Consider the following 23,514-nt stretch of genomic DNA (forward strand, 5'->3'; position numbering starts at 1 on the left):
AACAGAAAAGAGGAGATGTTGGGGAAGTCCTTTGTCAATAAAGCACTGTTGAGCCAATAGGAATCTAGATAGGTGAGACTAGGAGTCCAGGAGGATTCTGGGAAAGAGAAACACGAGGAGAGTTGAGATGTAACCGCCATGGGGTAGGAAGCCAGGAAACGTCTCCGGTAAGAGAAATACTTAGATTAGCAATTAAGATGACTGTCTAAATGATGATCTGAACCAGGACAGCAATAATAGACATGCTAAAGTGCATGAGGCATGGTGGTGTAGAGGGGAAGTCCATGAGGCTTCAGCCTACACAAAGCAACTATAGGATGCTGAGAGCTGGAAAATGCCTTCCTCAGGGGAGAGCATACCAATTGGTTATCTGATACTAAATGATTAGCCCTGAAAACTACACATACGAGTAATGTTATATAGACAGAGCAGGTTGTACTTGTGTATTTAGGAATACACACTCACACTATGTTTTTGAAGGGAATGCAAACCTTCAAAAAAGAACAAAACAAACAAACAAAGAGCGAACTTCCTGTTCTACTAAACTGTGGTACAAAACAGGAGGATGACCATCTCCCAGTTCAATCTATGAGTGAGCATAATCCCGGGAGGAGGCAAAGGCCCACAGGAAACTCACAACAGTTTCCTCATAAGCACAAACACGTGATTCAGGGTGTAGGAAAAGAATATGACACAATAACCAAGTAGGTCTTATTTTAGGAACATAGAAATGGTACTGGTATAGGAAACCCACACACTAACTGTTCTATTTGAGTTAAAACAGGTGCCAACCAAACAAGACATCTGATAGCATTCAATGTTCACTTCTAATAAACACACAAAGACAATTAGAAAACCAGAACACACAGTAAATATGTGTTTATACTTTCTGGAGCTGTCCATCTGTCTATCTCTCTACCTATCTCTATATTTTTGGAAGCAAAGTCTTACTACATGGTCTAGCTTGGCTCAAGTCTTGCAAGCCTCTTGGTCTCCCAAGTACTTGGCTTACAAGTATGTGCTACCAAGCCCAGCTTAGAACAGTATTTTGGGGCCAGAGAGATGGCTCAGAGGTTAAGAGCACTGGCTGCTCTTCCAGAGGTCCTGAGTTCAATTCCCAGCAATCACATGGTGGCTCACAACCATCTATAATGAGATCTGGTGCCCTCTGCTGGCCTGCAGGGATACATGCAGGCAGAACATTGTATACATAATAAATAAATAAATCTTTAAAAAGAACAGTATTTTGATTATTATTAATTTTTTTGTGTATGTGTGTATGCTGTTGTCCATGGTGTGTGTGCCTTAGTGTGTGTGCATTCACAGGTCTCGGGTTGACTCTGGTGTCTTCTGTTTGATTCTTTGAGCAGAGTCGAGTATTTTATTAAAGATATGTAGTACAGGCTTCAGCACAAGGATTAGGAGAAAGAGGTGCTCAGTAGTCAGTGAGGCACACTTGAGGGCAGGCTGTGGGCTCACCTTTTTTTGAGGGGGTCTCACTACCTTGCTGGCCTGAAACTCACTAGATCAGGCACTTACAGAAACCCACTTTTCCTCTGATGGGATTAAAGGCCTGTACCACCACTCCCAGCTTCTCTTTTAAAAAAAAAAAATGATACAAAGTAATGGTTTTCTCTCTCCTCTCTCCCCCTCTCTCTGAGAAATCTCTATTTTTTGGGGGGGATGGTGTTTATTTTTACGTGTATGGTTGTTGTGCCTGCGTGCACATCCGTGTACCATGTGTGGTGCCTGTGGAGGCCAGAAGGCATGGCTCCTCTGGAACTGGAGTAAGAGAGTTGCTAGCTGTCTTGTGTGTGCTGGGAACTGAACCTGGGTGAGCAGTGAGCCATCTCTTCAGTCCTACCCCTTTCTTTTTTTAAGGCATTGTTTTATGTTTCCCAGACTGGCCTTGAAGTTGGCTATGTACTGAGGATGACTTTCTGCTTCTGATCGTCCTGGTTCCCCTTCCAGGGTGTTGGGATTACAGGCATGCTCCACCACGCCTGGTTTATGTGGAGTAAGGACCCAACCCTAAGGCACTGTGTACGCTACGCAAGCGCTCTACCAACTGAGCCGCATCCCGCCTCTGCCCATGTCACTTCTTCGCTCTTCTGAGACGTCCCCGGTTGCTTCCCCACCTCCCCAGCACTGCAGCCTGCTCTAAACTCTACGAGAGGCCTCTTGTCTCTGTCCCTTTCTTAGGTTCAGCCCATGTCTGCAGATTTCACGCAGAACATTCCTGGCCTGATTCATTCCATCAAAGCCTAAATCCCATATTACCTGAGAATCCAAGTCTTCTCCCTTTAAGCAGAGATTGGCATCCAGAACATTGAGTCCCACCAGCAGACCGACAATCACCATCCCCTCTTCCTCCATCATTAATGCCTCAGGCTCATAGAACTCACTGCAAGAGACTGACACGTCAGGGAGCTGCTCAGAAATACCTTCACTACTCACGCTCACCCCAGCCTCCTGCCTTGTCATCCTGTGGCTGCCACCTGGCTTCTGTCCCTACCCTGAAGTAAGGGACCTCAGGGAGTTTCCTCTCTCCCACCAAGTCGAGCACTTCCTCTTCTGCTACAGTTGAATCCTAAGCGTCCCCCAAAGGCCCTTGTAGTAAAGTTGCTCCCTAGCTTGTTGCTGTTAAAAATGTAAGAAGTGGGGCCAATTGAGAGGTCGCTAGGTTTCTGGGGGTGTGCTCTGCAGGAGGTGTGTGTGTGCCTTTTTTTTTTTTTTTTTTTTTTTTTTTTTTTGGTTTTTCGAGACAGGGTATTGTTTTGGAGCCTGTTCTAGAACTCGCTCTTGTAGACCAGGCTGGCCTTGAATCCATAGAGATCCACCTGCCTCTGCCTCCTGAGTGCTGGGATTAAAGGCACGTGCCACCAATGTCCGGCAAGTTTTTACTAATGCTGAGAAACACACATTTTACAAACTGGATATGAAGTCTTCAGGTAGATTAGGTACCTATGTTCTCTTACAAAAAAAAAAATCATCCACTGTCCCTAGTTCAAAAATTATTTTATTTCTGTTATCATTTAGTCTAATAACTACCATTTTATTAAAACTTAATTGAGCTGGGCGTTGGTGGCGCACGTCTTTAATCCCAGCACTGGGGAGGCAGAAGCAGGCAGATCTCTGTGAGTTCGAGGCTGGGCTGGACCGACAGCCTCCAAAACAATACAGAGAAACTCTGCCTTGTAAACCACCCCCCCCCAAAAAAACCACCTTAATTGAATAGGCTACCAGTTAACAACTTATGAGAATTAATAATTGGGAGGATTATTTTCAGAATTCAAAATGAAGTCTCATTCACAATGCTCCTGAGATATCAGGGCTCAATAAAGAAACACTTCAAACCAAGACTCAGAGCACTGAAGATTAGTAATGATTTCCATCTTAGCGATGAACATTCTAGTTCTCTTATTTCACAATGATCTACAGACCATGCGGCCACTGCAAAGCAAAAGAAACGATTATGAAATACCTTAAGAGATGCTTATTGTCTATGAGGACTTTCAGGTAATCTGCCAGTTTCTTTTGCATGAGCGCAAGATAAAGCCAGGCTCTGCCTCGTCCCACGGCTGTCCTAGAATTCAGAGAATCAGACTGCTAAGGCATAATAACAGCAACAAATACATTAGAAAATAAAATTATCTGGGGGAGAGGTGCATATACACACAGAGAAGAGAGGAAGGAGGGAGGGAGGGAGAGAGAGATCACACACATGGCAGTTTAGGGATTACAGAGGTACTGTGTGGGCAGAGAGAATGCTCACTGTACAAGTTAGTACCTCAGGCACTTCAAGTGTCTGAGTCTCATAAGACTCTGAGGCACAGGTTCACATATGCAATTTTATGTTTGTGCTAATACAATGAAAAATGTACCACCCTGGGCTGGAGACACAACTGTCATTTCCCTGATTCCCACATTATGGGTGCTGGGAACAAAACTCCAGTTCTCTATAAGAGCAACAAACACTCTTCGTTGCTGAGTCTACCTGAAGCCCCAACAACAAATTAAACTATGTGAACCACATGGTAGGAGGTGACCACTGTCTTCATACTGAGAACAAGAGTCTGAGGCCCAGGAAGGTTCAAGTCTTCCTTAAGGTCACGTGAATAATGAGCAGCACTGGTGGGATTAGAATCCAAGTATGGTTCCCATTACAGAGTGTTCCAAATCAGAAAAGAATTGAGAGGAGGCAAGCAGCACAGAGGAAAAAGCAAACATTCAGTCAGCATTGATACTTCTTACTCACTTCAGTTCTGGAAGATTCCTGACACTGGTAGCTATATCTGATGCTTCAGGACAAAGTTTTTCCACCAGCTCCAAAGGACCAAAGAAAGATTTATTTTGGCCAATGAAACTCTTCTTAACTGAAAGAGAAAACAACAGTGTTAGTCATGAGAACACTGCAGTTTCTTCTGGGGCCCACAGTCTTCCCTTCTAAAGCCAAGTACAGCTACAAAGTTTCATGGTCAAATCTATGACCCAGTATTTCAGACTAGGAGAGGCCACAGTCCAAATCAGCTCTGCGTTCCTTTGGCAATGAGTTTTCTCTGTTATCAAGCTCTTTCTTCAAGAACTTGCTGCTTATGAACTGAAATCTGCAAAACCCTGGTGGAAGCATCGGTGCTCAATTCCTAATTCCTAATTGTCACAGTGTTTTGTCTACTGAACTGCCACAATAACCTAATTTCTTTTCCTAGTATCTTCAGTTCCCTACCCTTAAAATTTGTATTCCATTTAGCTGCAAGGTTTTTTCCTTTTTTAAGATGGAAAATGAGTCATATTTCTCCCTCACTCAGGAGAAGATACAGGTCCCTGTCATTACTTGATAAGGGCCTGTGAGACCCAGTCCCTCCCCACTTCCCCGTTCTCATCCTCCATTCTTTAATTCCACACTCCCTGGTTCCCAGGTATCTGCCTCAAGTCTAGTTTGGTCCTACTCAGGACATTTGCATCTTCTTTGTTTTGTCTCTTGTGGCAGGAATGCTGTGGGCTCAAATCTCTGCAGTGTTCTCTCTTCCTTAAGTTTCAGTTCACATGTCAACCCTTCAGTAAGAACTTTCCTTCCTGCATCTGACAGTTTCCTACTTCATTCCCTATCATCTCACCTGTTTTGTTTCTCTGAATTAGCAGCACTTTGTAATTCTGTGTTTCTGCATTCACTGTCTTGGCCTTTAAAACTGTGTTGCCCAAGGTCACTGACAGCCACACGTTACTAATGGTGCACCTGCAGTGTGGCTAATGCAGCCAAGGAACTGGAATGACAATGTAAACATGGTAGATTTTAAGCCTTACTATTAGAAAGTGCCTACCAGGGAACTAAGAATGATCTCTGTGGCTTGTAGTGCCATTTTCACTGAACAGTGCTGCTCTAGATACAGGGAACCTTCCTGTTTCTGTGAGCTACTCTCTTCTCTGCACCCGCTACAATGCTGGCACTAGAGCGAGCAAAGACTTAGCCCACATCTCCATGCTCCTAAACGTCCCCAGGCTCACCTTTCAGCCCATGTTTGAGGCAATGCTCCATCACTACAAAGAACTGCTGCAAAGGGGCATGGTCTGCATCCAGACTGCGTCCCAGGCTAAGGGCAGACTGGAGTAAGACTTTAATGCTGAGTTTCATCATGTGCATCAGGTTGGCACGCTCCTCCATCATCTGGCCCTTGGAAGCTGTGGGCACAAGCAAGGACAACTTCGTTAGTGGACTGAGAGGGGTTTGGAGGTGAGGGGGATCAGACTGGTGTGGCAGAGGGCCAGAGGCTTGCTCAGGGTGAGGACGCACTGTCGGAAAGATATCCAGTCAAATCACATTCCATCTCTGCAGGATACAGCTCTTATGCAGCCACCTGAGCCTTGTGTGGAAGCAGAGACTGCCTCAGACGGAATCCTCTCCCAAGCGGCACCTTGAGTTACTCGGGCGATGACTCTAACAAAACTCGCCGAGATTGGTTTCTTCCCTGACCAATGAGAGGACCCAAAGCCTAGGCTGTCTTACCCCTCAAGCTAGAAGGCGTACCGAGGAAGCGCCCCGCCCTGACCACTCCTATTGGACAAAGCCAGCTCAGAGCCACGCCCATGGAGGAGCGCGACCATTTTGCACTATCTGGCTCACAGGGTTTCAGGATGTCCTTTTATCCTGCTATGTATGAGTGCAGTCCAGACCCCGAGTCTTCACTCTCGACGTGTGGCCATTCTGTGTTTTGCACACACTTAAAGAAGTTCGTTACAAACAACTACATATCCATTTCTACTATATTCATCTTGCCACTTTGGAGATTAAAAGTCCGTCTACAGTTAGTAAGGGACATCTAGGACAAGTGCTTTAAAAATGTTGGTTTAAACCCCCGAAATGATATCCTAGAGTTTAAAAGGTTTAGACTCCAGGACTAGAGAGATGGCTCTGCGGCTATGAACACATACTACTCAGAGCCCTTTCCTGGACTCTACAGGCACCTGCACATACCTCCTTCCCCCATACACACAGTTATATTAAAAATAAAAACAAACCTTAAAGAAATTAGATTCCAAACTAAAAGCCCCCACAGGTGTACTAGGTGCAGGATGACGGGGGTCTCCCTGTGCTATGCTCCTGCGCCACCCTTCAACCATGTCCTTTGGTCAAGCAACTTTTCAGTCTATTACTTCCTGGTCCCCGACACCCCCTCCTCCCCCTCTCCCCCGTAAACCACTTGCTTAATCTTTTAATTTTTGCGTGGGAGGTTTTGCCCTTCTCATTGATATGTACATTCTGGATGTGAGCACTGATGAGGGCATAGAATTAAAAGAGAACATGTAGGTGCCATTTAAATGAAAATGAGGACATGCCCACTTCTAGGTATGGCTGGGTTTTTATTGTAGCTATGAGGGAGAATACTGCCAGAGGCCCACGGAAGAGTCCAGACTGAATGCGGTCAGAATAGAGGACCGTGAGAGGAGAAGGAGAGGGGTAGAGAAGGGGGAAGGAAGGGGGGACGGGCAGGGGGAGGGAGAAGGAAAGGAGAGTGGGCACAGGGAAGACAGGAGCCAGGACCAAGAGTGAGTAGAGGTGCCCAAGATGGAAAGTAGTCAAAATTGTTGAGTTGTATAGGAAAGAGAAGCTGGGACAGGGTATGCCAGCCAGGGTGACTGTGACATTTGATAGTAGGGAATGAGAGAGCCCAGGGGCTAGCACAGACTTTAATGTGGTAAGAGGCACCAAAGGCCTATATAGGTTAATGGAAGAGCCACAAGTCACTTTTGCCAGGACTAAGGAGATGACTTCTTTTAGCAAGCAGAACTACCTTCTTAAGACCCAGAGGGAATGCTGGCTTTTGCCTAAATGTTAGGCTTTGGGGAAAGGAATTTCTTGGAACCTAATACCACTTAATACACATATAGAAACTGAACAATAGTTAAATCTAAAAGATGGATTTTATAACTCCGAATTTATAATAAAGATTAAGATTGCAATGGGACTAAAATTTCTAAATTCTCTCGGCAAAGCACAAGAAGTCTGGGGAGGGGGCTGGGTCTCAACATTTCATTTGGTGTGGGGGAGGAAGAAATGGGTTAAGTAAAGCATATGGATAGGAGTGGTAAGTGTAAACATTCCAACAAATCGGATGGAATGGATTCTGGCACTCAGGAGTCAAAGAATACTTACTGAGTGTTACAGCTCAGATGGAAAGGTATTCTGGCAATCAGGAATCAAGGAATACCACAGGTCACAGTAAGCATACCAGCTTACTGGCAGGAGAGGGTTTCCTCAGTGAAGTTGTTGAAGTTGTTACAGTTTGGCTCCAGTCCGCTGGACAAAGTGTAACAACTTCACTTTGCCAGCGGAATGAAGGGTTCCCCAGCGAAAAGTGTTACAGCTGTCCTGCTCTGCTTGGCCCAGGATCATCTCTGCTCCAGGGTGGCAGAGTACAGCTGGGCAGACTGAACAGCCATAAACTGAACAGACACATGGTTTATATAGGGATTCTTAGGGGGCAGAGTGTGTCATGCTTCCCCCCTCGATTTCCAGGGTGGGGATTGGTCGGCTTTCAATCCCTGAGCTCAGAATGGTTAGATCTGCTCAGAGATTGGTTAGTTTTCCGCACAGGTTTAGGGTCAGATTTGGCTCTGGTTTCAGGGCCAAAGTGTGTTTCTTTCACTGGTCATTTTTAGCCTTTTGGCTTTAATTTTAGGGCCAGGGTGTATTTCTTTCACTGACTCTGATTCCAGGGACAAAGTGTGTTTCTTTGGCACTGGTTTCAGGGTCAGGGTGCATTTGTTTGGTTCCGGTTGAAGGGCCAAAGTGTGTTTCTTTGTCTCTGCTCAGGGTGTGTTTCTTTGGCTGGCCCTTTTCCCTTACAGTAAAGTTATTTTTAACTGTTTAGAAAATCCTATTAGTTAAATGTTTACATTATAAAGAAATGGATTGGAGAAAAACTTGTAAAACTTAAGGAAAAAGAACAAGAATTCAAGAAAAAAACACGAATATATCACAATCATAGAAAGTCAATAAAAACTTATTTATTGGTTTTCCAAGGCAGGGTTTCTGTGTGGCCCAGGCTGTCCTGGAACTAGCTCTGTAGATCAGGCTGGCCTCACACTAAGAGCTCTGCTTCCCAAGTGCTGGGACTAAAGGTGTGTGCCACCATAGTAGGGCTTTGAGATCTTTCAGTGAGGGCATTTGAAGACCTCAGGTACCATGTACATTCTCCCCTTGCTTTATAAAGTGATACCTGAGTCCAATAGCTTGTCTCAATCAAAGACATTTGCTAAAAAGAAATATTGCATTGACAAAGGGTAATGAAATAAACAACATTTAGATAATTTGGGGTTTTTCTGGGTTAAACAAGGTGTATAAATGGAGGACTAACAAGTATTACCACTTTGTAAGTCTTGGTGAAGCATATTTTGGTATTTCCCAGAAGTTGAGACATTATTTTTTAAAGAAACTAATTTTTGAAGGTTTTTTTTAATGCTGTGTATGGGTATTTTGTTTGTGTGCCTGGTGTCCATGGAGGCCAGAAGAGGGTATCTCATAGATGTGGACTGGAGTTACAGATAGTTGTAAGCCTCCCTGTGGGTGCTGGGAATCAAATGAGGCCTCTGGAAGAGCAGTCAATATTCTCAACCACCAGGCCATCTCTCCAGCCCATGATTTTGTTTAAAGTCAGTCTCTGGCCCAGCATATTAAGATGGCTCAGTATGTTAAAGTGTCTGCTGCCAAGCTTGAGAACCTGAGCTCTATTCTACTCCTAGGACCCACATGGTGGAAGGAGAGAACCAACTCCAGCTAGTTATCCTCTGGCATGCAAGGGGTGTGGCTTCCACATGTACATGTATGGATGCACACAAAATAGGAAATGGATAAAAATCAATATGATCTTGAACTTCTGATCCTTTTTGCCTTCATCTTGTAAAGGCTGAGATTACAGGCATGTGCTACCATGCCCATTTATATTTGTGTTGGGTCTTGAACCCAGGGTCTGGTGCATACCAGGCAAGTACTCTACCATTGAGCTACATGCTCTAACTTCATAGTCTGATACTATGGGGTAATGCTATCCTGCATGAACCAAAAGCAAGAACAATCCTGGGCTTTCTTGGTTTTCAGAAAATTTTTCTTCTTGTTTTTATAGCTCACTTAATCACTAAAGTCAAAGGGAAAGCTAGTGTTTCACCCGAAGAGGGCTGTACCTGCTGTGTAGAGGTGCTCTGACACACAGAAGATAAACTGCCCCGGAAGGGGGGTGTGGTAGCATGTTCCTGAATCCCAGAATGTGGGAGGTGGAGGTGGGGGGTCAGATCCCAAAACCAGTCTTGTGTCTGCATAGCAAGTTTGAGGCCACAATGGACTATATGAAACTCTGTCTCAAAAATCAAAGAAAACCAAACAAAAACCACGGACAAGAACAGGTCCAAGTTCACACCACGACCTGATGAGACAGACACAATGAAATACTTTTTTTCCAGATTGCTTACCACTATGCTACCTAGTCTATAGCTTTCAACTCCTGACTTGGCTAGCCTCTTGCCCCAACCTTGTGAATGGCTAAGACTCCATCCAGCCCTACCTAAATAATTGTGAATTAAAGACCGCCCATTCATGTGGGTGTTGTCACTCATTCTTTAGACAGTTTCACCCTAAAAAGCAAGATGTGTCTTTTTGTGTATCCAGTGTGTATGAAAGCATGGTGTTGAGAAAGGAGAGCTGGAGAGCTGTGTGCAAAGACCCTTGGAAAGATTCAACAGTATATCTGAGCACTCATGCACCAGGCACGTGTAAGAAAACCGAGTCCCTGTGGCCAGTGCTCCCCCTCCCATGCTTATCCGTAGCTAGCTGCAACAGGCCGAAGAGGGCAAGTCACTGGCTCCACGTCACACAGTGATGGGGTTGCTGGGGTCCACCTGGACATCAAGACCCTCCACTTCCTCTCTAGGACCCACACTGTTAAGTGGGGCAAAGGGAGGGTAGCAGATCTGGGCCTGGAGGCTGCACCCCTCATCCTACTAGAGCGATGGACTTGGCACCAAATAAAGGCTGGGATGGGTCTCAAAAAAAAAAAAAAAAAGAAAAGAAAAGAAAATCCCAGCTGAAATAGATAACTGTACACTTGAGCCCGTGTGGGCATTTTAAAACAAATATTCAAAGTATCCACAACATTCCACTGAAATCACTGTAATTTTTTCCCCTTCCTTCCTTCCTTCCTTCCTTCCTTCCTTCCTTCCTTCCTTCCTTCCTTCCTTCCTTCCTTCCAACACTGTCTGGTAAGAGTTCTGCTACCAGGCTGGAGAATTGGCTTAGAGGTTAAGAGCACTGACTGTTCTTCCAGAGGTTCTGAGTTCAATTCCCAGCATGTGGTGGCTCATAACCATCTATATGAGATCTGATACCCTCTTCTGGCATACATGCTTTTAATCCCAGCACTTGGGAGGCAGAGGCCAGCAGATCTCTGAGTGTTCAAGGCCAGCCTGGTCTACAGATTGAGTTCCAGGACAGGCTCTAAAACTACAGAGAAACCCTGCCTCAAAAAACAAAAAACAAAACAAAACAGGGCTGAAGAGATGGGTCATCAGTTAAGAGCCCTGGCTGCTCTTCCAGAGGTCCTGAGTTCAATTCCTAGAGCCCACATGGTAGCTCACAACCATCTACATGCCAGAATACTATATACATAGTAAATAAATAAATCTTTTTAAAAAAACCTAACTCCCTTTCCCCCAAAAAGAACCATGCAGACAGAACACTGTATACATAATAAATAAAATCAATCCTTTAAAAAAAAAGAGTTTTGCTACCATTCAACTTCTGCTCCTAACCTCTGCCATTCTCTGAAGACCCAAGGCAACAGTGACAGGAGGGGGGGTGTCAGGAGACCTGGCCTGCAGTACTGTTTCTCCTAGTACTGCAGAGTGTGAAGCTTATGAGCTGATGGCTTCAAACATGGCTGACCTGTGGAGACACACACACACTGCACCCTTAAGAAGCCATGCTCCTATTTTGCCACATTCTGTCCCTGTTATTACTTAATACTTTCATTGAACTGGCTAATTTCAAATCCCCACATTATGACACTTTACATAAGAAGTTGCCTACCGAGAGAGGTAGTTTTGTGATATGATTAGCAGCATCGCTTGAGAGGTACACTGTCTTGGTTCAAGTTTCCCTCTTTAAAGGATGGGATAACAGGACTGGCAAGGTGGCTCAGTTAGGATGTTTCTTTCTTTCTTTCTTCCTTTCTTTTTGGTTGTTTGAGACAGGGTTTCTCTGTATTGTTTTGGAGGCTGTACTGGAACTCGCTCTGTAGACCAGGATGGCCTTGAACTCACAGAGATCCGCCTGCCTCTGCCTCCTGAGTGCTGGGATTAAAGGTGTGCACCACCAACGCCTGGCCCCTTTCTTTCTTTCTTTCTTTCTTTCTTTCTTTCTTTCTTTCTTTCTTTTTTTCTTTCTTTCTTAAAGATTTTATTTATTATGTATACAGTGTTCTATCTACATGTATGCCTGCAGGCCAGAAGGTGGCACCAGATCTCATTATAGATGGTTGTGAGGCACCATGTGGGTGCTGGGAATTGAACTCAGGACCTCTGGAAGAGCAGCCTATGCTCTTAACCACTGAGCCGTCTCTCCAGTCCCTCCTTCTCCCTCCCTTTCTCTCTCTCTCTCTCCCTCTCTCTCCCCCTCCCTCTCTCTTTCTTTTTTTGAGACCCATCCCAGTGGCCATTCCTGGCCACAGTGGAGTTGAGTGTTGTAGTGTTGGGGGAAGTTTCCCAGCTTTTGAGAAGGCTTCAGGGATCCCACAGGAGCTTGGCTCCCTGCCCAGTGTTGGCTCGCAACACAGCAGCTGCCTGCCCCAGCCGCTGCCCCACGTGTCACCAGGTGCCTTTCCACCGTCAGCTATGCCACATGTGCAACCCTTCAGTGCCCATCAGGTACAGTTCTCTCTTCTCTCTCTCTCTCGCCTCTTCTTTCCTCTCTTGCTTTTCTTGTCTCTCCCTCTCTCCCTTCCCCAACAAACCTCGTGCACTAATTCTCTTGCACCTTGGCAGGGCCCATCAAAAGGTACTCACTGTACGATTCTTTCTTTTTTTCTCTTTTCACCCAGGACACGTCATTATAAAATACATTTCATTCAGAGCTGGAGATCTGGTTCATTAATTAAGAATGTGTGCTGGTCTTTCAGTGGATCTGAGTTCCCAGTACTTGAATAAGGCACCTTGTGTCAGCTCCAGGAGATCTGATGCCCTCTTCTGGCCTCTGCAAGTACCTACACTTATAGTGTGAACATGAATTTGCCCAGGCACATACATATATATACCCATGAAAAAAATTAATTAACCCCCCTCCCAATTCAAGGAAAAATATTATTGTATAATTCTTTTTTGGGGTGGGGTAATGGCAGGAGTCTCACTATGTAGGCCAAGCTAGTCTCAAACTTACAGTAATTCTCCTGCCTCAGTCTCTTTAGTGCTAGGATTACAGGAGTGAGACACGACATCTCACTGAAAAAAATATCATCAACTCCAGCATGGGGCTTCTGTACATCTTGCCCTTTGACCACAGAGGCTGCACTGAATCCACACCCATGAAACCAGCCCTATCACCATCCAGGCTTTCTGTGGAACTGGAGTAAACAAAGCTCTAACACTATTGTGGCATTCAGTAAGCACACAGTTAAGTGTTATCTACACTTTATGTCATGACCCTAAAAGGAAAACAGGGCCTTTCCAGATATACACCCATTCATCAGATATTAATTATCTGTGAGTCTGGAGAGGCACAGGTACATTTTATCTATCAATGAACAGCATGAGGTGTATAACAATGCTTCCGTCAATGACTGATCAAGTACAAGACTACAAGAGAACAGAAGAATTCCCATGGCCTATGACCTCATCTCAGTTGTGTTGCAGGATATTTGATCACACTGTGAATCCCGAGATTGCATTAAATAAAATCAACCATAGGTCGAGAGGCAGAGCAAGCAACCAGTTGATTGGAAGAAATCGTAGGATGTGCAGGGAAAGTTGGGAGGTCGGAGAAGGAGAGGCACAAGAAGTAGAAGGGAGGGGCATCTGGCCGGAGGAGCTTCGTGTTCAGACAGAGAGGAGAGGGGTCTCTCTTCCGTCACCTGGCTGCTTTCTCTGCCTCTCTGAGCTAGCAATTTTTTACCCCAGCATTTGGGATAAAATGAAAGGACAGAGACTTGGTTAAAACAACATTTGCCTTCCTACAGGGAGGTGGCTGAAGCAGTGGCCGGATGGGAAGAGTCCCCTGGCCTGCAGCCTCAGCAACGAGGGCAGAGGCTGCCCCGCAGATGTCAACAGCTGAGGTGGCCAGTAGGATCAGGTGTAACTGCCCTGCAGCCGATATAAAAAAACAACACTGTTGCAAAACTGCATTCCTCATGCACTGTGGGACAGCCTTGTAAACAAACCTGCTGTACTGCCTGAGGTGCAGAGTACAGTCCACACAGTCAAGGAGCTTAATAAACATCTGGTAGGGATAAGTCATAGTTACATGTGCTCACTATATTATGCCTTTTATCATTATTGCAGTATATACTCCTTCTACATTTATTGTGAAATGTGATGGACCAGCTTAACTCATTTTAAGATTAAAAACCATCTTGTTACTAGGTCAAATAAGTTCACTCTTATTTTCTGTAAACCTTGGGTTTGACCATGTCTTGACCTATTTTCTGGAATTTTACACGTTCCACACCCTATACCCTGATCTCCACCCTGGGATGTTCTGCCAAATAATCTTGAGATCTGCTACCAAGTTCCTACATAACCAAAAACCCTTGGAAACCCCCTAGCCTTGCAGTTTTGGGGCTAATATAAACCCTACTTTCTCCTACGTTTGATGCTATTTCCTCAAACTCCACTTTAGGGAGATAGCCCTATGCTATTTCCTCAAACTCCACTTTAGGGAGATAGCCTATTTGACAGAAAATAAAGCTTGCTTAATTTGAACGAAGAATTTGGGTAATGGTTTTTATTCTCATTTGGTGGGATTGACAAATGTTACCCATAGGGTGGGGAGCATGTTTTAGAAGAAGACGTTACTAACACAAGTGAGGGCTCTGTGTGTGTTGTTTCCTAAAGGTTTTCCAGTGGGACAAGAGGCGGAGGCAGAAGAGTGATAGTTACGATCCTGACCTTTGAGGCCTGAGCTAATGTATCTTAGTTAAAATATACACGTATGTATTTTATCTATTTAGTGCATTGGGGGATAGTAAGGGTGTATGCCACGGCACACATACAGTGAGCAGAGATCAACTTCTAAGAGTTTCTCCTCCTACTCTGTGGGTCCTGGGGGTTAAACTCAAGCCATCAAACTTGCAGGCAAGCATTTTTACCCACTGAGCCATCTTGCCAACCTATATTTTAAACTGCAACAGTAATTGTACATATTTAAGGGACACACTGACATTTTATTTATGTATATAAGTAATGATCATCAGAGAGATTGGCATATTCACCACGTTTCCTTTTCTCGGTGTTGGGAACATTTAAAATACCTCCATTAGCTGTTAGAAAATATTTACTAGTTGTTGCAGATCTTAGCTATTCTATGTTGCAGAACTCCAGTAACCATCCCTCCTATCCAATTCTACCCTGAATTCGTTAACCAGCCCCTTTCTAGTCTTACCCCAAGTTTCCTGAGATTTGGGGACTGTTTTCTGTTCTCTATGTATCTTTGCCCTTAGACAAAAGGCTTAAGTAAAAACTAAAACCAAAACAACTTTAAATAGACAAATGATAAGATACGGATATAAAGAAGGAAAAAACATTTTTTTGTTGTTATTGTTTTTCAAGACAGCGTTTCTCTGTGTAACTTTGGAGGCTGTCCTGGCACTCACTCTGTAGACCAGGCTGGCCTCAAACTCACATAGATCCACCTGCCTCTGCCTCTGCCTCCCAAGTGCATGTGTTACCACCATCCAGCAGAAAATATTTTTGATTAGGTATATAATGTGTGTGTGTATGTGTTTTAAGCTGTGTTATAAGAATCAAAAAGTTGGGTTGGAGTGATAGCTCAGAGGTTAAGAGCACTGGCTGCTCTTCCAGAGGTCCTGAGTTCAATTCCCAGCAATCACATGGTGGGTCATAACCATATATAATGAGATCTGATGCCTTCTTCTGGCATGCAGTCATACATGCAGGGCTGGTGGATGGCTCAGAGGGTGAAGGCACTTGTTGACAAGGCTGGTGACCTACTCACACAGTAGGAGAGAACTGAGTCCTGAAAGGCATCCTCTGATCTCCACAGGTACACCGTGGCATGCATGGTAATAAAAAAGTAAAAAATAGCAGGATGAGAGAGATGAAAAAGTGACTGCCTTGCAAACATGAAGACCTGAGTTCAGGGCCCCATCATTAACCACTGGGCATGGCAGCATCCAATAGTATTCCTAGTGCCGGGAGAGCAGAAATGGAAGGGTCTCGTTGGACAGTGTGGCCAACTGGTGAGCTCCAGGTTTAGTGAGAGACCTTGTGTCAAAAATAAGGTGGATTAAACAGTTGAGGGAGATACTCAACACGGACCTCTGGTCTTCAAGTGTACAAACATGCACAAACACCTATGAGCCTATATACACACAAAAAAGTAAAGGTTATAAAGCAGAAAAGTTACAGTAAACCAAGGTTAACTTATTACCAAGAAGTGTTTTTGTTTGTTTTTAAGTAAACTCCGAGTAACAAAGTTTACTGTACGCACTGATGTCTCAGGCATTTATAGTCAACACTCACTATACCACAGCAACTTGAAGTCTGCATGGTCCTTTCACAGTAAGTGCCCTAGCCAAAGTGAGGCATCCTTATTTATTTTTTTATTTTGAGAAAGGGGCTCACTATGTAAAGCAGCAGGCTCTTAAGCTCACAGAGATCCACCTGCCTTTGCCTCCTAAGTTCTGGGATTAAAGGACAGTAACACAACGCTGGAAACCATGGCTATCTTTTATATTGTATTTTTTGATAGGTTTAGAAACACAAACACCACTGCATTAAAATTAGCACAGCACTGAGTACATTAACATGCTGTGCAGGCACACCTGCATCACCATGGCCAGAAGTAAAAACTAAAAAATCATTGTTTTTACTGGTATGCTTAAATTCTAATCTAGATCATAAGAGCTGAACCGGCTTTACAAGGTAGTTAAAAAAAAATCCCCATTTTAAAGGTTGAGAAATCCTAGTAGGAGGGGTGATGCTTGTTGACGTCCCACGGTTAGTGGTGGAGTATAAAAAGGGAACCAAAACCTCCTGACTCTTGAGTCGCCGCTCTCCCCAACTTTGGAATATGCTATCAACCTCGGTCGCAGGTGCACAACCAGCTAGTGGCAGAGAGTGTTAACAGGGGACCAGAACCAGATTTCATTTCTCAACTATGCAAAACATAAACACAGATGACTTTCCGTCTGAGCCTCTTATCTAATCCTTTTATTTAAAGTCAATCCGCGATCACGACGCCTCTGTTCTGGGGTTCACAAAGACAAACACCAGGTGGGAGGGCAGTCCCCGGCCGCAGACACCCTGTCTCGCGCTTCTCCGGCTGGGTCGTACCGGCGCGGAACAGACCGGCGGAGCAGCCCGTCCAGTTCTCCCCCAGCCCTGGAGCAGCCCCAGCCCGCGGGACCCCGGCCTACCTGCGCGCTCCCCGCCGCCGCCACCGCCGCCGTCTCCGAGCCCCGCGGCCGCGCGCAGCGCGCTCCCGCAGCTCGCCGACAGGTTCCCGGTGGCTCTGCGCGCCAGCGTCAGGATGGGCGCCGACCAGCCGTCAGCTGCCCGAGGCCGCGCCGCACTCCGCAGCTCGCCGTGGCTCGGCAGCTGGCTCCTGTCCACGATCTCGAACTCTTCCCCCGACTCTAGGCCTGCCTCGGGCCCCGGCTGCGGCCCCGGCTCCGGCTCGGGCTCCGACTCCTGCCCCTCCCGGCGGCAGTCTCCGCGGGCGGCCATGTTGGCCGGTCACGTGACCCGCGGCTGGCCTGGCTGGCGCTCTCGCGCTGCTCCCTGCGGCCGCTGCCCTACCTGCTCGTGCTCGCTCGGGCTAGCTTTCCTTGAGTATCTCTCCAGAAACGTAGGCGATCCCCAGCCGGGAGGACTTGATAGTTACTTTTGAGCTTTCTGCTTCCCGGCACTTGGGATGCGCCTTAGTTTAGCGTTCTGACAACCCCCTTGCTCTTTGTGACACAACTTCCTCTTTGAACTTCCATTTCATGACTATTTTTTTCCTCTTTGAGGCAAAAATCTCACTGTTGGAGTTTTATTTGTTGTTTTTGATGCTGTTTCCCAGACAAGGCCTCTTGTTGCCCATGCTGACCTCGAAATAGGCCCCATAGCTGGACGGTGGTGGCTCCTGCCTTTAATCCCAACACTTGGGAAGGCAGAGGAAGACAGATCTCAGAGTTTGAGGGTAGCCCAGTTTACAGAGCAAGTTCCAGGATAGCCATGAACATGCCTGAAAAGGGCTGCTGAAGAAACTAGGACAGATGAGTCAGTCAGAAGTGGTGTGTGTGTGTGTGTGTGTGTGTGTGTGTGTGTGTGTGTGTGTGTGTGTGTGTGTGTGTGCGCTTGCGCTTGCGCTTTGCTTTTAAATCAAATGGACATGAACGACAGCTTGGCAGACAAGATCCACAGTGGTAGACTGATAATGAGATCTGGATTCTGCTATTAATCAAGTGTTACAGGCTTGAACCAACCTCATTAGTAAATAAGATTTTACAATAAGGAAATTGAACAGTCGCTCTTGTGATTATTGTATCTGCTTTCCAACTTTGACCTGGATAACTCACCATACATATATGTGGTTAGTCAGCCTATTTTCTTAACAGGAAAAGGAGGGGATTTGGCCAAAGAGGTGAAAATGTCGTTAGAATTTAACAATTTGCAAAATAAGAGACATGAACCATATCAAACTCCAGATCTGTCAGTATTTAAAATTGTTAAGAAGTTGCATGCCAGGCATGATGGCTCACACTTTTGTCCCTGTATTTAGGAAGAAGAGGCAAGTGAATCTTTGTGAGTTCAAGGCCAGCCTAGCTTATATAACCAGTTCTAGTCCAGTCAGGGCTACACAGTAAGATCCTGTCTCAAAAAGTAAGATAAAAATGAAAATTTATGGCAGAGAGATTAAATAATTTCACCTAAACAACTGGATACTGAAGGGTTGGACACCTTAGAAAATGTTTTCTGACGGTAACACATTAGTGGTAGTGGCTAGGTGGCTGCCGTGAGAAATTACCTATTGTGCTGCCTTTGGCAGCACAGATACTAAAACTGGAACAGTGTAGAGAAGCCTAGTGTCCATGTGCTTCAAAGCACAGAGGCAAAGGTTCACATTGTCTAGATATCATGTTCTTTTCACCAAGTTGTAGAATGAGAAGCGTGTGATTGAGGCTCTACCCAGGGCCAGGCTCACGTTCACTGATCGCCAGAAGATCCACTCACGGCTTAAAGACTGGAGCCCCCCCCCCGCAATGAAATGCAGAGGAATCTGAAGACCTGGGAAGTGACTCACCCTCTGCACCTCAGGAGGCTCTGCAGCAGAAGTTTCTCAGACAATCTGCCTATTTTGGAATATCTGGCTTTGATTCCAATCTTTTTTTTTTTTATTCCCCCCAGTCAGGTTTAGAGCCTATCCTGGCATTCATTCTGTAGACTGGGCTGGCCTCGAACTTTGATTCCAATTTTAATTCTTCCATCACATTGCACATGATAAATTTGGCTCTTTCTTTCTTTCTTTCTTTCTTTCTTTCTTTCTTCCTTTCTTTTTTGGTTATTTTTTGAGACAGGGTTTCTCTGTGGCTTCGGAGGCTGTCCTGGAACTAGCTCTTGTAGACCAGGCTGGTCTCGAACTCACAGGGATCCTCCTGCCTCTGCCTCCCGAGTGCTGGGATTAAAGACGTGCGCCACCACCGCCCGGCTAAATTTAGCTTTCTATAGGTGCCTATTATGTGTCTCACGGCCTGAATACCAGTTAAAGAGGCTAAGGTGGAGTGCGAAGGCCTTAGAAGTGGGCTGCTAGGAATGTCAATAGAGTCTGTTTAGATAAGAGCCCTGAGACTGACCAACCCTGACATGAAGCTTCTGCTGTGGCCCGAGGGAGGATCCTGGGTGAAAGACAGGCTTCCGGGTGGAGTCTAGGAGAGAGTGGAAACGGGTAGGAGCAGGAGTTGTGTGTGTGTGTGTGTGTGTGTGTGTGTGTGTGTGTGTGTGTGTGTGTGTGTGTGTTCAGGTCCAGCAGGCAGTCCAGTGGGCAGCAGGGGATCAAGCAGGCCTGAAGCCCCAGGGACAGACTAATGTTTTCTAACGGTTGGTCCTCTGCGCACACTGGGTGTCAGGTTGGTGGGCCATGCCATGCCATCTTAGTGTAAGGTGTCTGCCAATATATGGGGTCCAGGGAGTTACATGCTTTCCTTAGTCTGCTGTGGCCAATAAGTTCTTGGGCCTGGTTTCACAGATACGATTTTAAAATATTCATGTTCCCCCATCACCTTATTTCCCCCTGACAAACTTATAGTTTGGTTCTACTCCCAGAAATAAACCATTTAATAAGTTTGTGTTGCATGGTTGGTGTCTGGGACATGGCGAGGTTTGTGGGTCCATCTTTGGCTACACTCATCCTTGAGAGGAAACTCAATTCCAGCCTGAACAGTGCCCTCCCCCACCACTATCCAGCATGAACAGCAGCCCCCTCCTGTAACAAAGTTTTCATTTCCTGAAGTCAACATTGCTAACATCATTCCTGCACATTCTAGTTTAACCATTAACACTGCCTGACCAAACCAGACCTCGATCCTTTTGGCAGCCCTCATCCCCAGTGCTGATAAAACTCCTCACCTGTAAGAGAAGTTCTCTTTCTCAATCTCCTTCTCCAATAAAAGGCCTTCTCAGGTTTATTCCAAAACAAACCTGTCCCCATCAGCTCAGCATTGAACCTCCTCAGTTTTCTTTTCTTGCTACATCCCTTCTCCCTAAATAGAGCCCAAAGCTCTTTGTAAAACAGTGTCTCCTAGGGCAGACTGAAAAATCACTGTCTTACACACCATGGAGTAAGTTAGAGCAGGGCGTAGTCTGACCTTAGCATCCTTTGTTAAGACAGAAGATTCTCACCTTGAAGCTATACCTCCTGTTTCTTCATTGAGACCCACAGAGGTTGTGATAACTTTGGTTGTATATTCAGCACCGTGAAAGGGAGGAAGCTGCTTGCTTCTGAGACAGCAGCTGGGGGATTTGGATTCTCTAGTAGACCTGCCCCATTCATGCCTGAACCAAAGGTGCTAACAGCTTTGCACAGCAGTTTCTGCAAAGTCTGCAGCCACCCTGGCCAGAAAGAGCTATGCTACTCTGTGGAATCAAAAGCCTGTCTATTTTTCAGTGAAAAATACGAATGCCTTTAAGCTTATATCACTAGAAAGAGGCATCGGGGAGCTGAAGCTTACCAGATCTTTCTGCTCTTCTGGAGGATGGGAGTTTGGTTCCCAGCACCCATGTCTGACTGCTCGCCACTGCCTGTTACTCTAACTCTGGGGGGAACCGATCCTTCTCTTCTGTCTCACGAGGCACATGCACCTACACACACACATATACAGAAATAAACGGCAATAGAAAAAAAGACAGAGCACCCATGTAACAAATAGAAAATATTTGACTTCCATCTAGTGGTCAAAAATGGATTTGGGTTTCTAACCATTCAAAATTTGACACGCTCTATATTATATTCACCCATGCATCCACCCATGTATTTATGTATCCATCCTCCCATTCTTCCACCTATTTATCTTTAACTATCCTCCGATCCATCCATATCCATTTTCTACCCATCTGGCCGTCATGTGACTCTATGTCTTCCATCATCTTTCTGACCCCTTTTCATATCATTATACAGTATGTGGATTTGTGAACCCCTCAGTTATGTTCTTTATGATCTCTTTATGTTCTTATCATCTCTCTATGGTCTTTAAAACATTATTTACTTATGTGTTTATTTATGTATTTGTTAATTATTTATTAGAGACAGGGTCTCCCTGTGTAGCTCTGGTTGTCCTAGAGCTTGTTTTGTAGACCAGGCTGGCCTGGACTCACAGAGATTCTCCCACCTTCGCAACTCAGTACTGGGATTAAAGTTGTACATCACCACACAGGACAGTTTATTTTTATGTGTAGCTGTGTGTGTGTGTGTGTGTGTGTGTCTGTGTGCCCACATGAATTTGTGTGTATCACATGTATGCGGTGCCCTCAGGGGCCAGAGTGTTGAGTCTCCTGGAACTGGAGTTATAGGTAGTTGTGGGTAATCTGGTGTTGGTGCTGGGAATAGAACCCAGGTTCTCTGGAAGAGCAGCAAGCACTTTTAACTGATGAGGCATCTCCAGCCCTTTCTTTCTGTTCTTAAAGATTCCAAACTCAGGATATCCAGGCTACACAGAGAAACTCTGTCTTAGGCCCCCTTGATCCCCCAAAAGCCAAGTGACAAGGATGTGCTTGACTGTGTTTTTTGGGGGGGATGGTGGCAGTTCTGGTAATTGAACCTTTTACTCATGTTAATTAATTACATGTTAATTAAGATCTCTACCACTGAGCTACATTCTACCCCCAACATACACACAGCCAACAGGGACACTGAATTTGTGGTATAGAGGTCCTGCATTCTATACCAGTTTTAGCATAACCGACTGGCTTTAAAAGTACATATTTGTTTTTATTTATTTACGTGTGTGTGTGTGTGTGCATGTGTCTGTATGTATATGTTACATGTATTCAGATATCTTCAGAGGCCAGAAGAGGGTGTTAGATTCCTTTTAACCACTGAACCGTCTCTCCAGTCATTTAAACAAACAAACATAATTCAAGTTCAGTTTCACACTTCTTTTCAAGGAGATTTTTTCTAGCCATCCTAACACAAGCACTCCTCCCAAGCGGCCATCTCTTTGGCCATCAATTTGCCTTTATCTCATTCACATTTAACCTTGTCCTACTATTTTCTAGTGAATTTGTCTGAGCCTGTTTCTGTCTCCCCTACCTCAAAATCTAGCTCAGGGGGAAGTTTGCATTTACCACTCTGTCCTCAGAACATACTCCAGATGTTTGTGAGTTTAAACAATGGCATTTCTTCCATGCTGTACAGCCCAGCCACCTTGGGTTAGTGGAGTCCCTGCACACTCTTCTATGGGCTTGACTGACAGAGCCTCCCCTCTGTTGACTTTTATCATCTCTGCATGAAGATGGGGACAGGAAGGACTCTGTTGCTGCTCACATCTGATTGGCTAGAGTGAGACATGACTCAGCCTAACTCCCAGGCTTACCCCCCCCCTCCGCCCTGTACATCAGTTTAGCTTTTGCAAACAAGTGGTTGGAGGAGAGAGAATAATAAAAATGCACACATCTGGGCTGGGGCTAGGGATGTAGCTTACTTGACGGAGTGCTTATCTACCATACACAAAATTGTGAGTTCAATCTGTAATCCCTCATAAAACTTGGGCTGGTGGCACATGCCTGTGATCTCAGCACTGAGTATGTAGAAGCAAGAAGATCAGAAGTTCAAGGCCATCCTGAACTACTTGATGGCTTTAGGACAGCTTGGACTAATTGAGACCTTGTCAAAGACAAGCAATCAAGCAAGCAAACAAACAAACACCCAACCAAACCAAACCAAACCCCAAACCTTCAACAAGACCAAACAACCCCATAAGTGCACACACCTTGGGCAGTTCAGGACTGAGGCTTGCCCAGAACCAGAATTTGAGAGGGGGAAAAAGCAGATTGGAGGACAGTGTGGCAAGCTTTCTTTCTTGTCAGACTTTCTTGTCACCAGCCCACAAATAATGACCTGGAGACTTATTATTAATTATGAAAGCTTGGCCTTAGCTTAGGCTTTTTCCCTTGATCAAATCTGATCTTTATTAATTTTGAAGAAAGAAATAGCTTTTTGTTTCCTGTGGGAACAAAAGCAATACCTCTCCCCCAACACAACATATTTTTGAGCTCCGTTTCATTCAAATATATAGGTTGATTTAACTGAGCAGTTTCCAT

The 23,514-nt window shown here is 45.2% G+C and overlaps 1 protein-coding gene across 2 annotated transcripts in view; it reads right to left on the reverse strand.

The window, feature by feature from the left end:
* Rufy1 (RUN and FYVE domain containing 1) overlaps positions 1–17,473 on the reverse strand; it is a 45,900-nt gene extending 28,427 nt beyond the window's left edge. The window contains exons 1-5 of one of the 2 annotated variants that reach the window (XM_005071848.4): positions 17,133–17,473; positions 5,506–5,679; positions 4,259–4,376; positions 3,485–3,586; positions 2,281–2,404 (exon numbers count right to left, since the gene is read on the reverse strand). In XM_005071848.4, the coding sequence (XP_005071905.1) occupies positions 2,281–2,404; positions 3,485–3,586; positions 4,259–4,376; positions 5,506–5,679; positions 17,133–17,442 (828 nt within the window). In that variant the 5' untranslated portion in view covers positions 17,443–17,473. Of the gene's footprint in view, positions 1–2,280; positions 2,405–3,484; positions 3,587–4,258; positions 4,377–5,505; positions 5,680–5,791; positions 5,932–17,132 lie in introns of those variants that run through there. The other variant, XM_013114800.3, reaches the window with a different exon arrangement.
* Between the last annotated feature and the right edge of the window lie 6,041 nt (positions 17,474–23,514).

Source organism: Mesocricetus auratus, unplaced genomic scaffold (genome assembly GCF_017639785.1).
Source record: "Mesocricetus auratus isolate SY011 unplaced genomic scaffold, BCM_Maur_2.0 Super-Scaffold_100007, whole genome shotgun sequence".
Lineage (NCBI taxonomy): Eukaryota > Metazoa > Chordata > Mammalia > Rodentia > Cricetidae > Mesocricetus > Mesocricetus auratus.